The sequence below is a fragment of the Microtus pennsylvanicus genome, chromosome 1, assembly GCF_037038515.1.
Source record: "Microtus pennsylvanicus isolate mMicPen1 chromosome 1, mMicPen1.hap1, whole genome shotgun sequence".
NCBI classification, from domain to species: Eukaryota; Metazoa; Chordata; class Mammalia; order Rodentia; family Cricetidae; genus Microtus; species Microtus pennsylvanicus.
In genome coordinates, this window is record NC_134579.1 from 200557172 (window position 1) to 200570362 (window position 13191).

Genomic DNA, 13191 nt, shown 5'->3' on the forward strand with positions numbered 1-13191 from the left:
CACTTCCTGTTATCTGTGAGTCAAGATGCATGAGCTCTCAGCTCCTTCTCTGGCACCATGTCTGCCTGCAAGCTGCCTTGCTCACTACCATGACAATGGACTAAACCTCTGAACTGTAAGTTGCCACCACAATTAAATGCTTTCCTTTATAAGAGTTCTTGTGGTCATACTCTCTGCACAGCAATAGAAATCCTAAGGCAACCTATCAGCCTCAGTCTAGAAAAAGTTGTCTTTGAAGAAACACTTTACCAGGAACAGAACTAACTCCCTAATGCATTTTTGTCTCATGGTCATGAGGAAAAGCCTTTTGCCCCTTCTAGGTCTTGTTTTCAGAAAGGTTTTAGGACAAAGGTATACTACCGGATGTTTCTATTTTTAAGTATATCCCTTTTTTGACATTTCAACATCAGGAAGTAATTAATACCTAAGAACTTTGATTTATCTGAGATAATGGATTGAATACTCCTAATTTTGTCTGGCAGAGTTAAAAGTTGTACATTTGGTGAAGTTTTTCTTTTGTACTTATATTTTAAATATATCTTAAAGTTTTTAATGAAGTGGAAGAACATACACCTTCACATTCCACAATGATAACTAGTATGTCATTAATCCAGGTCATATATTAGTCATTGCGTTTCTCTCATACAGTTACCTCCATGCGGTCCCGCTTCCCCCACTCTATTGCTTTTTCAACTCGCCCTACATATGAAGGGAGAACTTTACACCTTCAAAGTCTCATACAGAAACAGGTGAACTGCAGCTCTCCCAGTAATAACTAGGATGAGTTTGGCAGCCTCAGTGGCTGCTACAGGTGTCGCTCAGGGTGTGGGGTCATTAGGGTGGGGGCGATTGGGTCATAGTTTACATGTACCTTCCCAGATCTCTGTCCAGTTGGCAGACACCAACCAGGAGTCAACCTCAACCTTACAACTGCTCCAGAACAAACTTAACTCCCTAACCTCAATGATCCTACGCAAATGGAGGGTCCTTGATGTGCTGGCTGCCAAAAAGGGAGGCAATTGTTTCTTATTCAATAAAAAATATGTTGATAGGGGGCTGGAGAGATGGCTCAGTGGTTAAGAGCATTGCCTGCTCTTCCAAAGGTCCTGAGTTCAATTCCTGGCAACCACATGGTGGATCACAACCTTCTGGAAGGAGGTCTGGTGCCCTCTTCTGGCCTGCAGACATGCACAGAGACAGAATATTGTATACATAATAAATAAATATTAAAAAAAAGAAAAAAAATATGTTGATAAACTGGCTGTTGGACCTCATGAGGCCCAGTGTCACTTACTGTGCCTAACTTGAGTTTAGTGAGGCCCCGTGTTACTTCCTGAGCCTAACTTGAGTTTGGAGAGGAGTGACTTAGCACAGCCTGACCTAGGCCCGCCTCTGCCCAGCCACTGCTGATGTGGTAGGATATTATTGACTCTTATTCCTTACTCTACCTCACCCTATCCCAAGACTCCCACCCACTACCTCAGCCCTATATAAGTTTCTGCCCTGATGCAAGAAAGTGAGATCCTTTTTTGACAGACTCCGGCTCAGTGTGTGCTTCTTTTTGGTGGCCAGGGGGAGGTCTGGGTCGTCCACACTCACCATCTTGCTCAGCCCCAGAGAGAAATTGGTGGGACTGTCTCTGCCTCAGCCCTATCTGCTAGAGAACCTGGCATTGGCTTATAAACCTGGACCTCCATGGGCCAATTTCAATGCAGATTCCCAGTATGTCTCCTCTGGTCCTTACCTCTCCTCCACTCACTGATCTCTATCTGTCTCATAATAATAACTGTATAATAAATTGTTTGTTGTCTTTTAGATTGTTTCAGGAAATATTAGTAACATGATCCATTGGTCAGTGAACCAGAGAGGCTTTTGACAAAATTCCCTCAAGTCTCTTACTGTCACTGGCAACCCTCAGCTCTGGCTTTCGACCAGCGTTGCTGCCCACCCCCCACCTGTTCAGAGGAAGCTTTAGATAAACAGAACCAACCTCAGCAGCATATCCTCTGTCCAGGGAGCAGCTATCCAAAGGTTACCCAATATGTAAGGAAAATCTACAGCATGAATGAAGCCATCAGGGGGAAAAATTGCTGACAAATTGGTTAAACTAATGAAAGACAAAATCAACTTTAATCAACTCATTCAACATCCTTTGAATCATAATACATTAACAACAACCAACTCTGGGGGGGAAATGACATCGGAAGAGAACAAAAGAAAATGTGACTGTTGGAGTCAGGGAGAGGGCTCAGTGGTTAAGATGCCACTGCTGCTCTTCCAGAGGATGAGGGTTCAATTCCCATCACCCACATGATGACTCACAATCATCTGTACGGCCCTCTTCTGGCCTGGAAGGCACTACAAGCACAAGGTACCAAGAAATAAATGCCAGCAAAACATCCACATACAATAAAAAATGAAAAATAATGACCACCAAAAGTGAAAATTTCAGTACACTGACAAAATTATGGAATGGATGATTTTAGAAGATCAAGTGGTAAGGTCAGAAACACAAGAAATATATTTATACATAAAAGATAAAAAAGAGAGAAAAAGGTTTTAGAGATGCTTCGTGCATAAGCAGAACATATGTGGCTATCACATTTCAAATGGAAAAGAAGACAAGAATATAGATAAGAAAATAGTCAAATATTTACATCAATTGAAGAAAATAATTCTTAGTATTAAAGAAAGCAATCAAGTGTCAAGTAACACTAAACATAGTGAGACACATCCTGACACAATTTATTTTAAAAATTAAAGTTTCAAAGGAAAACCAAATGGATCACCTCCACCAAAGGGAAAAAAATAAACTGAGTTTGACATTAGAATATTCCACCAAAGCTGATGATGCTCAAAGGTCTTGAGACAAAGGTGGCAAAGAGCAAAAGGCTTTGAGATCAGAATGCTCTACCAAATGACCAACCTGGACTTGGGGGCTCAGACACTGGGTGTCCCATATTAGAGAACACAACAAACAATGATTAAGTTGCTCTAGAAAGACAATGTGAGATCCAAAGCAAGGCAGAAAACGTGGGTGCTTGTTGTTAAAGTCTCCCACAGGCACTGGGGGAGCTTCCTATAAGTGGTAACTGCAGCAGGAATCCCAGATGTGCAAGAAAAGGTGTTTTCACGAAATAAGCAAAATTTCAATCATTAAATCCTGTGAGTAAGCAAGAAATCTTGAGGGCTAGTGTGATTCTTCTGTTAAAATAGAAAGAAGAAATTTGAAATTAAGTTGTAGAAGAAATTTTCAATATGAAAATACAGTAAAAACAAATTCTGAAACCGTTTTAAGCAAAATTTGAGCAAGGTGGGCATTATTGTGAAAGAAAGGGACTTTACCCATCCAGGGATAGTCTCTGCCTCTGAGAATTCATTTTTTTTTTTATTTATTATGTATGTATTCAATATTCTTTCTGTGGGTATGCCTGAAGGCCAGAAGAGGGCAGCAGACCTCATTACAGATGGTTGTGAGCCACCATGTGGGTTGCTGGGAATTGAACTCAGGACCTTTGGAAGAGCAGGCAATGCTCTTAACCGCTGAGCCATCTCTCCAGCCCCTCATTTTATTTTTTTTAAAAAAAAATATTTATTTTGGTGTTTTTGAGACAGGGTCTCTCTATTGTATACCTCTGGCTGTTTTGGAACTCACTTCATACACCAGTCTGACTTCTAAATTCAGAGATGCACCTGCCTCCTGAGTGATGGGAACAAAGGCCTGTACCACCATCCTGGCACCACTTGGTTTATAGTGACAATCTTAAAATTAAGAAGGATGGTTTACTCCCGTTATCCCAGCACCCTGGAGGCTGAGGATGGAGTGATTGCCACCAGCTGCAGCCTAGCCTGGGCTACACACAGTAAGCACAAGCCTTCAACCCTACCAAACAATACATGCACACACAGTGAGCGAGAGAGAGCCTTCAACCCTACCAAACACTTAATACGTGCACACGCAGTGAGTGAGAGCCTTCGATCCTACCAAACAATCACTTGGCATCAATCTGTGCTAGTCTAACAAAACCATATTCCTGGGTAAGGCAGTGACAGTCCAACGATCCTTGCTCTTAAACACAGGGCATGACAAATCTTCTCGTTAATTTCTAATTCTCAGCACCAACCAACCCATCCACATGAGGGCACTGCTAACAGTGAAAAAACAGAACATGAACACATGAAAGTTAATGTAGAAACAAAGACAGGGTAAGGGAAAGGAGAGGGGTGTGTGCATTATTTTTAAAAATTGTTTAAAGAGCAATTTTAATAGAGTAATAACGAACCCTCTATAAAATAAAAGTCAATATAATTAAAAGTCTATAATTTAAAATGAGGCTATAAAATCAATAGGGAAGAAAGAAGCAATGAGCATGGACTAAATTCTTCATATTTTATAGCAAGTGCAGCTGTTAATTTCATGCATTTATAGCAGGTATCAATAGATACGAATTTTTACAAATTAATAATAATGTATGTGGTAACCCTCAGAATAACTGAAAGCACACAAGCTAAAGAGACTGCTCTAAGAAATAGCAATGAAGCAAATTATTGGGCGTCTTAGGTGATGTCAGAAAAGGTAATAAATGAGAGAACCTGAAAATGGAAACTCTAGTATACCTTACACTGTTTTTAAAATTATGAGAAGTTATTTTATGGTGGAGAAGTCCATAGTAATATTGGCAGAAAAGCCCTTCAAAGAAAGGACAAAAAGAGGCCAGCACCTCTAGCTTCTAGGATAGTGAAAGACAGTAATGCTAGCTGACCATCAAACCCAGGAGTGGCCAGAAGGAACAGCAAAAGTAATAAACACATGCCAGTAAACCGTATTCTTCTGCTGTTGTTGCTGTTATTTGTTTTGTTTAATTTCTGGATTCTTGGCTTCTACATCTTTCCTGGCTAATGGCCTGTTTTTCTGCCCTTATGAATGTCTCAAGAAGCATTCCTTCCATGGCATTTAAACAACCACTGAACCACGGTGTCTCAGTTAGGGTTGATATGAAGAGACATCACCACAGTAACTCTTTAATTTAATCGGGGTGGCATTTTCAGAGGTTTAGTCCATTAGCATCATGGTGCCACGTGGTGGTGTGCAGGCAGACATGATCCAGAACTTAAGAGTTCTACACCTTGTTAGGCAAACAACAGGAAGTGGTCTGAGACACTGGGCATGGCCTGAGCATATACAAGCTCTCAAAGCCCACCTCCACTGTGGCATACTTCCTCCAACAAGGCCACACCTCCTAATATTGTCGCTTCTTTTGGAGACCATTTTCTTTCAAACCACCACGCACATATAATCTCAATTTTCCACCCTGGTCATTTCCTTCAAAGAAAAGGCTGTGTCAATTCACCCTGTGTCGTGGGTAAACACGCTGGTACCGCTTCTTCGGGGCATTCCTTACTGAAATGTTAAGTGGCCACACATTGGCTTCTCTGAATCTGTTGTAGAGAAATACTCCCAAATGCTGGGAAGAAAACTCTGCACTTGGACTCCAGTCCAAAAATCTCTAAAAGTAAAAAGAACCTGAACGCACAGTGACAGATGCACAGTATTTTTTTCACTGAAAGGATAAAACACACCGAGATGCAACAAGCCGAGGCTCAGTCAGGCCTAGGGCAAGAACGGGTGCAGCGAGGTGGGGTCAAGTAAGTGGGCAGGTCTAGGGGGCGAGCGGTGACCGACTGTGGGGTGTGCTCGGGAGCGCGCGAGCTGCGGGGTGCGCGCCTGAGACAGCGGCCGCGCTGCACGGGAGAGCTGAGGATTACGGGGCCCCCGAGTCTGCGGCAGGGTGCACGGGGAAGCCGCGGGGTGCGCGCCCCGAGGCCCGGGTGGGCAGTACCTTCCCAGCGCAGCTCGCCTCCGGGCTCGCGCTGCAGGAACTTGTACCAGAACGTGTCGACGCGGCCCGTGTCCTCCCCGGCCGCCGCCGCCGCCTCGTTGTCGGGCGCCAGCTCCACCTCGGCGAGCCACAGGCCGGGCTCCTGCAGCGCCAGCGCGGCGGTGCCCGCGGGCCTGAGACGCACGGCTCCGCGCGGCTCCCAGCGCCCCAGCTCGGGCCGCGACCCGACGAGCAGCAGCTCGAGTCGCGCGCCGGCCACCGAGGGCGGCACCACCACGCCGAAGCGGAACAGCATGGCGAGGGCCCCGATCGCCGCCCGTCCTGGGCGACTTGGCGAGCGGCGGCGCGAGCCCCGGGGCCGCGCGGACACGTGCGGTGCCGCGCGTTTGTGGTCGGGTCACGCGGCCGCGGCTGTGGGTTCCCGGTGCACCCGGGAGCTGAGCCACTGGAAACGGGCGTTCGGGACCCCCCGTGGGGCTACGGGAGAGGAAAGTGGCACTCGACCTTGTTCGGTCACCTTCCTGGAGAGTGGAAAGTACCTTTACTAAGTCACGAAGGAGGAAATAGTATCCTGGCTGAGCCCCCACCGTACCCCCAGTGAAGCTGTGCAAAGATCCAGGACTTCCCTCTCAGGCCAACATTTAGTCTGTGACTTCTGTTTATAAAGTGGGAATAATGTAGATGGATAACAGCTTTCCAAACGCAAAATCCAGAGTTGGTCAAACACACAGAGAATACTTTACCCTTGCCTAGGAAGAGCAAAGAAAAACACCTCCTGTTTGTAGCCTATGGAAAATGGCCCTCTCAAGATTACAATACCTTGATTGTGAGATGATAAACCTGTAAGTTTGGAAACAAGGCCTCAAAGTGGAGACCAGACTGGCCTCAAACCTTTGAGATACTTCTACCTCTGTCTTTTCTATGATTACAGGCCCTGAGTCCGGCTACCTGTGTGCGTGGGGGGTGTCTGTGTGTGTCTGTGTGTCTGTTATTTAAAACCTGCCATTTAAATGTTGCTTCTTGTAAATATTAGCACTGTTTTTTCATTGTAAAACATCTTTGGATCAAGAAACAACTGTCATTATTTTGCCAAAAAAAAAAAATCTACATTTTGCCAGGAGGCAAGGAGGACAGTTCCGTTTGTTACTGATATGAATAAAGAAGAGTTCTGTTTACATTCACTGTTCTTAATTGCTTTGTACTATTACTTTGATATTCTTCATATACTTACCAACATTTAACATGATATGCATCCTTTAAGTGAGTTAAAATCACAAGAAACATAGTTGGAAGCTGGTGTAGAAGAAGACCAGAATTTTATACATGCAGAAAATCTGGAGGAGTAGAAAAAAAAATACAATATACACAAAACTCAGTTTGCAGAGCAGTTAGTAGACAAATTCAGCATGTTACTCTTAAACAGAGGCATTCCACTCAGAGTTTGTGTGGTTGCTGTGTTTAAGGATAAACATGAAAATGCAAGCCAGGAAGGCTGGCCAAACTTGACGTATTCAGAAGCAAAACAGAAGTGAGCTGAGAGTGGCCAACGGGTCAGTTTATTTAAGTCTGTCTTACAAAACATTCTTGGAGTAATTTTAGGAAGATAATGGTCATTTGGCCCTGCAAAGAGCCCTGCTTGTCTATTTTGGAATCCAGACTTCTGTGGTTTGTTTCTTACGGAAGTTGACTCTGGGTCTTCTGCACTGTTGGGCTTGGTGCTGCCTGCCCTGGTGTCTTCGTTTTTTCATGTAGAATTCCTCCTGCCAGGCCTCCAGAGTGAGCCCTTCCCTCTCAGAAGTGAAAAAATGGCAGGAAGAAAACAATATGTTGGTCCAAAGGACTTTGACTTTTTCTTCTCTCTCATCATAAAGATACTAAACATTTTTAATCAAAATACGTGATCGTTTACTTAAGCACGAATCTAAACATGGTGAGAATTTGATAGTTACACTGTGTACCAAGTAAGTGCAAGTGGAAAACAGAATACCAAATATAGATTAAGCAATGTATGTCAAGGCCTCAAATTTTGACTGTCAGTCGGCCACAGTAATAGCCACTGAGACTCATTATGAGCTAGGCACAGTTTTTCTTCTTAGATGATCTCATTTGACTCTCTCAACATTCCTACGAGGTAACTACAATGTTATCTCCATTTTTAGATGTAAGCAAACGGAGGTACAGGAGGGGTCAGTCCACTGAAAGTGGAGGAAAAAGTCACATGCTTAAAAAAAAATCCATTTTGTTAACAGCTAAATATGTAAAGACAGGTGTATGGAAAGTTATTTTGGTCGGAAATTTTTATATAGAATGCATCTAAATCTGTGTGTATTTTTTTTCGATTTTATTACGTTTATTTATCCTCTCTCTTTCATATGTGTGTGATTGTGTGTGTGTGTGATTGTGTGTGTCGAGTACAATGTTCACGGGTTCCAGGGATCAAAGTCAGGTCGTGAAGCTTGGCAACATGCACTTTTACCCACTGTGGAATCTCACCAGTTCTCCAGACATATTCAAATATTACTCTTATATCTTTTAATAAGGTATTGATGTCTCATAATTTCCTATAATTAATTTCATCCCTAAGAATAATAGCATCGATGAACTCCCGATAAAAGTTTAAAGTATTCAATGAATCTGTACAAGTATTTTGATGTTTAGGGAGGGTTTGACATTAAATCACAGGAAATTAAGGCTTTATGGTCTTATATCCTGTTTTATGTTTGGTTTTTTTTTGTTTGTTTGTTTGTTTTCTTTGTTGAGCCAGATCTCATATAGCCCAGCCTGGCCTCAAACTCAATATGTGACCCAAATTGCCCTTCAATTCCCGATCCTTTTGTGCCATCCTCCCACGTCCTGGGATGGCAGGCTGGAACTACCACACCCAGCTTGTGCGTTTGTTCTGTCAATAATAGAAACCCAGACTTAAGCAGCCGCGATAGAGTATCCAGTGATTAAACTGCATTATACCCAGATCTTTTTCTTTCTTGGATTTTCTTTGTCAAATCTTCCTTTACATTTCAGAGAATGTTGGTATTTATTCAAAGAAATTATGTATAAATCCATTTGCAGCCAGACTTAAATGCTTCAGTGACATGCTGAATTTAGAGCAAAGACTGAGCTCCGTGGAGTAACGTATCTCTGGTCATCATTTTTAAAAGACCAACCAATTTGTTGTCATCGAATTCCATTTCTGTAATGCTATCTTATATATAACTATAATATTTCTTGAAGAATGGGTAATACATTCAAACCTATGAGTTTTAGGATCCAATTTAAGTATGCATTCTTTCAAAGTGGCCTTGGGGACAGCCATCGTCTGGTTCCGTTGCGATTTATGATTCTGACTGTGTGTTCCACCAATCAAGGAGCTAGCCTGTATGTATCGATGCACGCTCGCATATCGAAGTCAAAGTTTATGTAAGTATTAGTTCATCACCTCACAGAAGGTATCTGAAAGTTAAATGTGACACAGAGGCTTTCCTGCTGTTGTGCCTTAAAGAGCAAAACCCAGAGAAAGTTTGAAACAGCATTATCAAGAAGTGTTAATCATAGCTATTTTTTTCTGGATTGGAGACATTCTGTTAGGCCATTTAAACCCCTCTGCAATGTGGGACAACAGAGGAGGCCTTCTTCCTTCCTTAGTGTATCAGCACCAGCCCCTTTGTCATGTTCCTTTTCCCTTATTAATGCTGTATTCCTTATTTATGTTTATATTCTTCATTTATGCTACAAAAAATGTTTATTTCAAAGCTATCTGCACCTTTGCTGGAGAGGTTGTGGAGGAAGGGGTACCCTCATCCATTGCTGGTGGGAATGCAAACTTGTGCAACCACTTTGGAAATCAGTGTGGGGGTTTCTCAGGAAATTCAGGATCAATCTTCCCCTTGACCCAGCAATACCACTCTTGGGAATATACCCAAGAGATGCCTGATCATATGACAAAAGCATTTGTTCAACTATGTTCATAGCAGCATTGTTTGTAATAGCCAGAATCTGGAAACAACCTAGATGTCCTTCAATGGAAGAATGGATGAAGAAAGTGTGGAATATCTACACATTAGAGTACTACTCTGCAGTAAAAAACAATGACTTCTCGAATTTTGCATGCAAATGGATGGAACTAGAAAACACTATCCTGAGTGAGGTAACCCAGACTCAAAAAGATGAATATGGGATATACTCACTCATAATTGGTTTCTAGACATAAATAAAGGTCACCGAGTCTATAATTTGTGATCCTAAAGAAGCTAAATAAGAAGGTGAACTCAAAGAAAAACACATAGTTATCCTCCTGGCTATGGGAAGTAGACAAGATTGCCGGGCAAAAAAATTGGGATCTTGGGGGTGGGATGGGGGTAAGGGGAGATGGGGAGAGAAAAGTGAGAAGGGGAGGATGGGGGAAACTTGGGGAAATGCGATGATTGGGGATAAAGGAAGGTTGGATAGGGGAGCACGGAAGTATAATTCTTAGTTAAGGGAGCCACCTTAGGGTTGGCAAGAGACTTGAACCTAGAGTGGCTCCCAAGTGCCCAGGGCAATGTCCCCAGTTAGTTCCTTGGGCAGCTGAGGATAGGGACCCTATCCTATAGCAATACTGACGAATATCTTGCATATTACCATAGAACCTTCATCTGGCGATGGATGGAGATAGAGACCCACACTGGCGCACCTGACTGAGCTCCCAAGGTCCCAATGAGGAGCAGAAGGAGGGAGAACATGAGCAAGGAAGACCACGAGAGGTGCACCCACCCACTGAGACAGTGGGGCTGATCTATTGGGAGCTCACCAAGGCCAGCTTGACTGTGACTGAAAAAGCAGGGGATTAAACCGAACTCTCTGAACATGGTGGACAATGAGGGCTGATGAGAAGCCAAGGACAATGGCACAGGGTTTTGATCCTACTTCATGTTCTGGCTTTGTGGGAGCCTAGCCAGTTTGGATATTCACCTTCCTAGACCTGGATGGAGTGGGGAGGACCTTGGACTTTCCATAGGACAGGGAATCCGTACTGCTCTTAGGACTGGAGAGGGAGGGGGAGAGGAGTGGGGGGAGGGAGAGATGCGGGAGCAGGGGGAGGGAAATGGGAGGCTGGGAGGAGGCGGAAATTTTTTTTTCAATAAAATTTTTTTTTTAAAACAAGCTATCCCCAAGGGGCTGGAGAGATGGTTCATTGGTTAAGAGCATATCCCGCCTGTGCATGAGATTGGAGTTCAGTACCCAGCACCCACAACTGCCTATAACTCCAGCGCTAGAAGATTCCGTGTTCTCTTCCTGCCTGTCCAGATAGCTGCTCACCTGCATACCTCCACACAGACACACATGCATATGCATAATTACAAACAGAAAGATCCCCAGTGTGCAATTACAGTGCAGCATGCACCTCCCTGCCCATCCCATCTGCCCTCATTATTGTGAAGCCACACCTCCTCCCTCAACTGAGAACCCCTGCAGGCTGTGACCTAAACGGATTCTGCCAGGACAGAGTGAGGACCAAGGCAGTTATAGACTTCGAGGTTAGAGACTCCGGTTGAAGGCCTCCCTTGGGTATAAAAAAGATCCCAACTCTGTTGTATTGACAGCTGACTAATGCCTTTCTTTTCTTTAAAACGCTGAGTGGTCGCTAGAAAGGATATTCTTACGGGCAATTAGAAAGATTAGAGAAACAAGAACGAAGGTTGGTGAAAGGAACCATGAGTGGGACAAAGCTGGCAAAAAGACGTTTTTAACAATCTGAGCTTTCTGTAATTCACTGTTTGCTTATTTTTTGTCTAATCATTGTGTGTGTTATAATAAGCATAAACATAAATTTTTGTTCTATTCTTTGAAACATGGTCTCAACTCCCTGTATAGACAAGGCTGGTCTCAAACTCGCTCACACCCTCCCGAGTGCTGGGATTAAAGGCATGCACCACTACATTCACTGGATAAAAGTATTTCAAGTTAAGTGGACAAGGTTCCTTTCCTCATGGGGGTCTGCTGAGTACTGGCTGCACACAAGTCTCAGGGAGTAGTGTATGGTGCCTAATACTTGCATGGGTTTCCGTGAGGATCTGTGGAGACATATCTGGTGGATAGTCAGACATACTGTCCCATGTCAATGCTTCAGACCATTACACAGTGTGCTATTCAGAGGTTCCAGGGCACAGTGGCCGAGATTCACACTGGTAAGGCCATCATGTCCTTTCATACCAAGCTGTAGAACAAGGAACATGTGCTGGAGGTCCTGTAAAGAGACATGACCAAGTTCCCTGGAAACCAAAAGAGCCACATCTCAGAGAAGTGGGTGGGGAGCTCCACTAAGTTTAAAGCAGGCGAATTTGAAGATGTGGTAGCTGAAAAGTTGTAGTCGGAGGCTGCTTGTTCATTTTCCAGCCACCCAGATCTGAAATAATCACAGAAACTATATTAATTAAAACACTGCTTGACCAATCACTTAGGCATATTGCTAGCTAGCTCTTTTATCCTAAATTAACCCATCTCTATTAATCTATGCATCACCACAAGGTTGTGGTCTACTGGCAAGGTTCCAGGGTGTGTCTGTCTCCTCCAGCAGCTACATGGCTTCTCTCTGACTCTGCCTACTTTCTCCCAGCATTCAGCTTAGTTTTCTCTGCTTAGCTCTATTCTGCCCTGCAATAGGCCCAAGACAGCTTCTTTATTAACCAATGGTATTCACAGCATACAGAGAGGAATCCCACATCAAGAAGTTGCTCATCCCTGATGACAAATGTCCCTAATCACAGTCCTCTGGCACACAATGGGCCTTGCCCTCCTACATGCTGAATACCACACTCTGTCAGTCACACTTACCAATAAATCTCACATCCAATAGAGGGGAAAAGATGTTTTAGACAAGATGCAGATTGGGTTCAAGAAGAAGGTAAGTTTGAAGCCATTGTTTTTAGGAATTTTTATCATGTGTGTTTATGTGTATATATCCATGTGACTGCAGGTGTACTGTGGAAGCCAGAAGAGGGTATTGGGAACTTGTTGGGGAGTTTCACCATCAAAGTGAAAGCCACCTCCAGAAAGATGGCTCAGCTATGAAGAGGTCTAAGGAAAAGGCAGTGTTACCTGTCTGCTTCTGTTTCTTCCTGAGCCAGTGCCCCTACCTTGTCAGCTCTATCCTCTGTTGCCATGGGACTCCAGCTTCAGCTTCCCAGTGTGGACTGAACACCAGAGTCTCTCAAGGGATCTTCCAGGCCTCCTGTGCTGGATTGGGACTGCTAAAGTACCCAGCTTCGTGGTCTGAACAGCTTCTCAAACCTCTCCAGCATGTATATTCCACTGTTGAACTGAGACCTATCATGTAAATGATCTAATCGATCCCCATTTATCATGTGTACAGGAG

The 13191-nt window shown here is 43.7% G+C and overlaps 1 protein-coding gene and 1 non-coding gene across 3 annotated transcripts in view; one reads left to right on the forward strand and one right to left on the reverse strand.

Moving 5' to 3' along the window:
* Epm2a (EPM2A glucan phosphatase, laforin) overlaps positions 1 to 6314 on the reverse strand; it is a 106465-nt gene extending 100151 nt beyond the window's left edge. The window contains exon 1 of one of the 2 annotated variants that reach the window (XM_075948933.1): positions 5841 to 6314. In XM_075948933.1, the coding sequence (XP_075805048.1) occupies positions 5841 to 6135 (295 nt within the window). In that variant the 5' untranslated portion in view covers positions 6136 to 6314. The remainder of the gene's footprint in view (positions 1 to 5840) is intronic. The other variant, XM_075948923.1, reaches the window with a different exon arrangement.
* A 5456-nt stretch (positions 6315 to 11770) lies between these two features.
* Positions 11771 to 11904, forward strand: LOC142842818 (small nucleolar RNA SNORA70). Its single transcript, XR_012909479.1, has one exon. It is a non-coding gene; the product is annotated as a small nucleolar RNA SNORA70 (small nucleolar RNA).
* The last annotated feature ends 1287 nt before the right edge of the window (positions 11905 to 13191 follow it).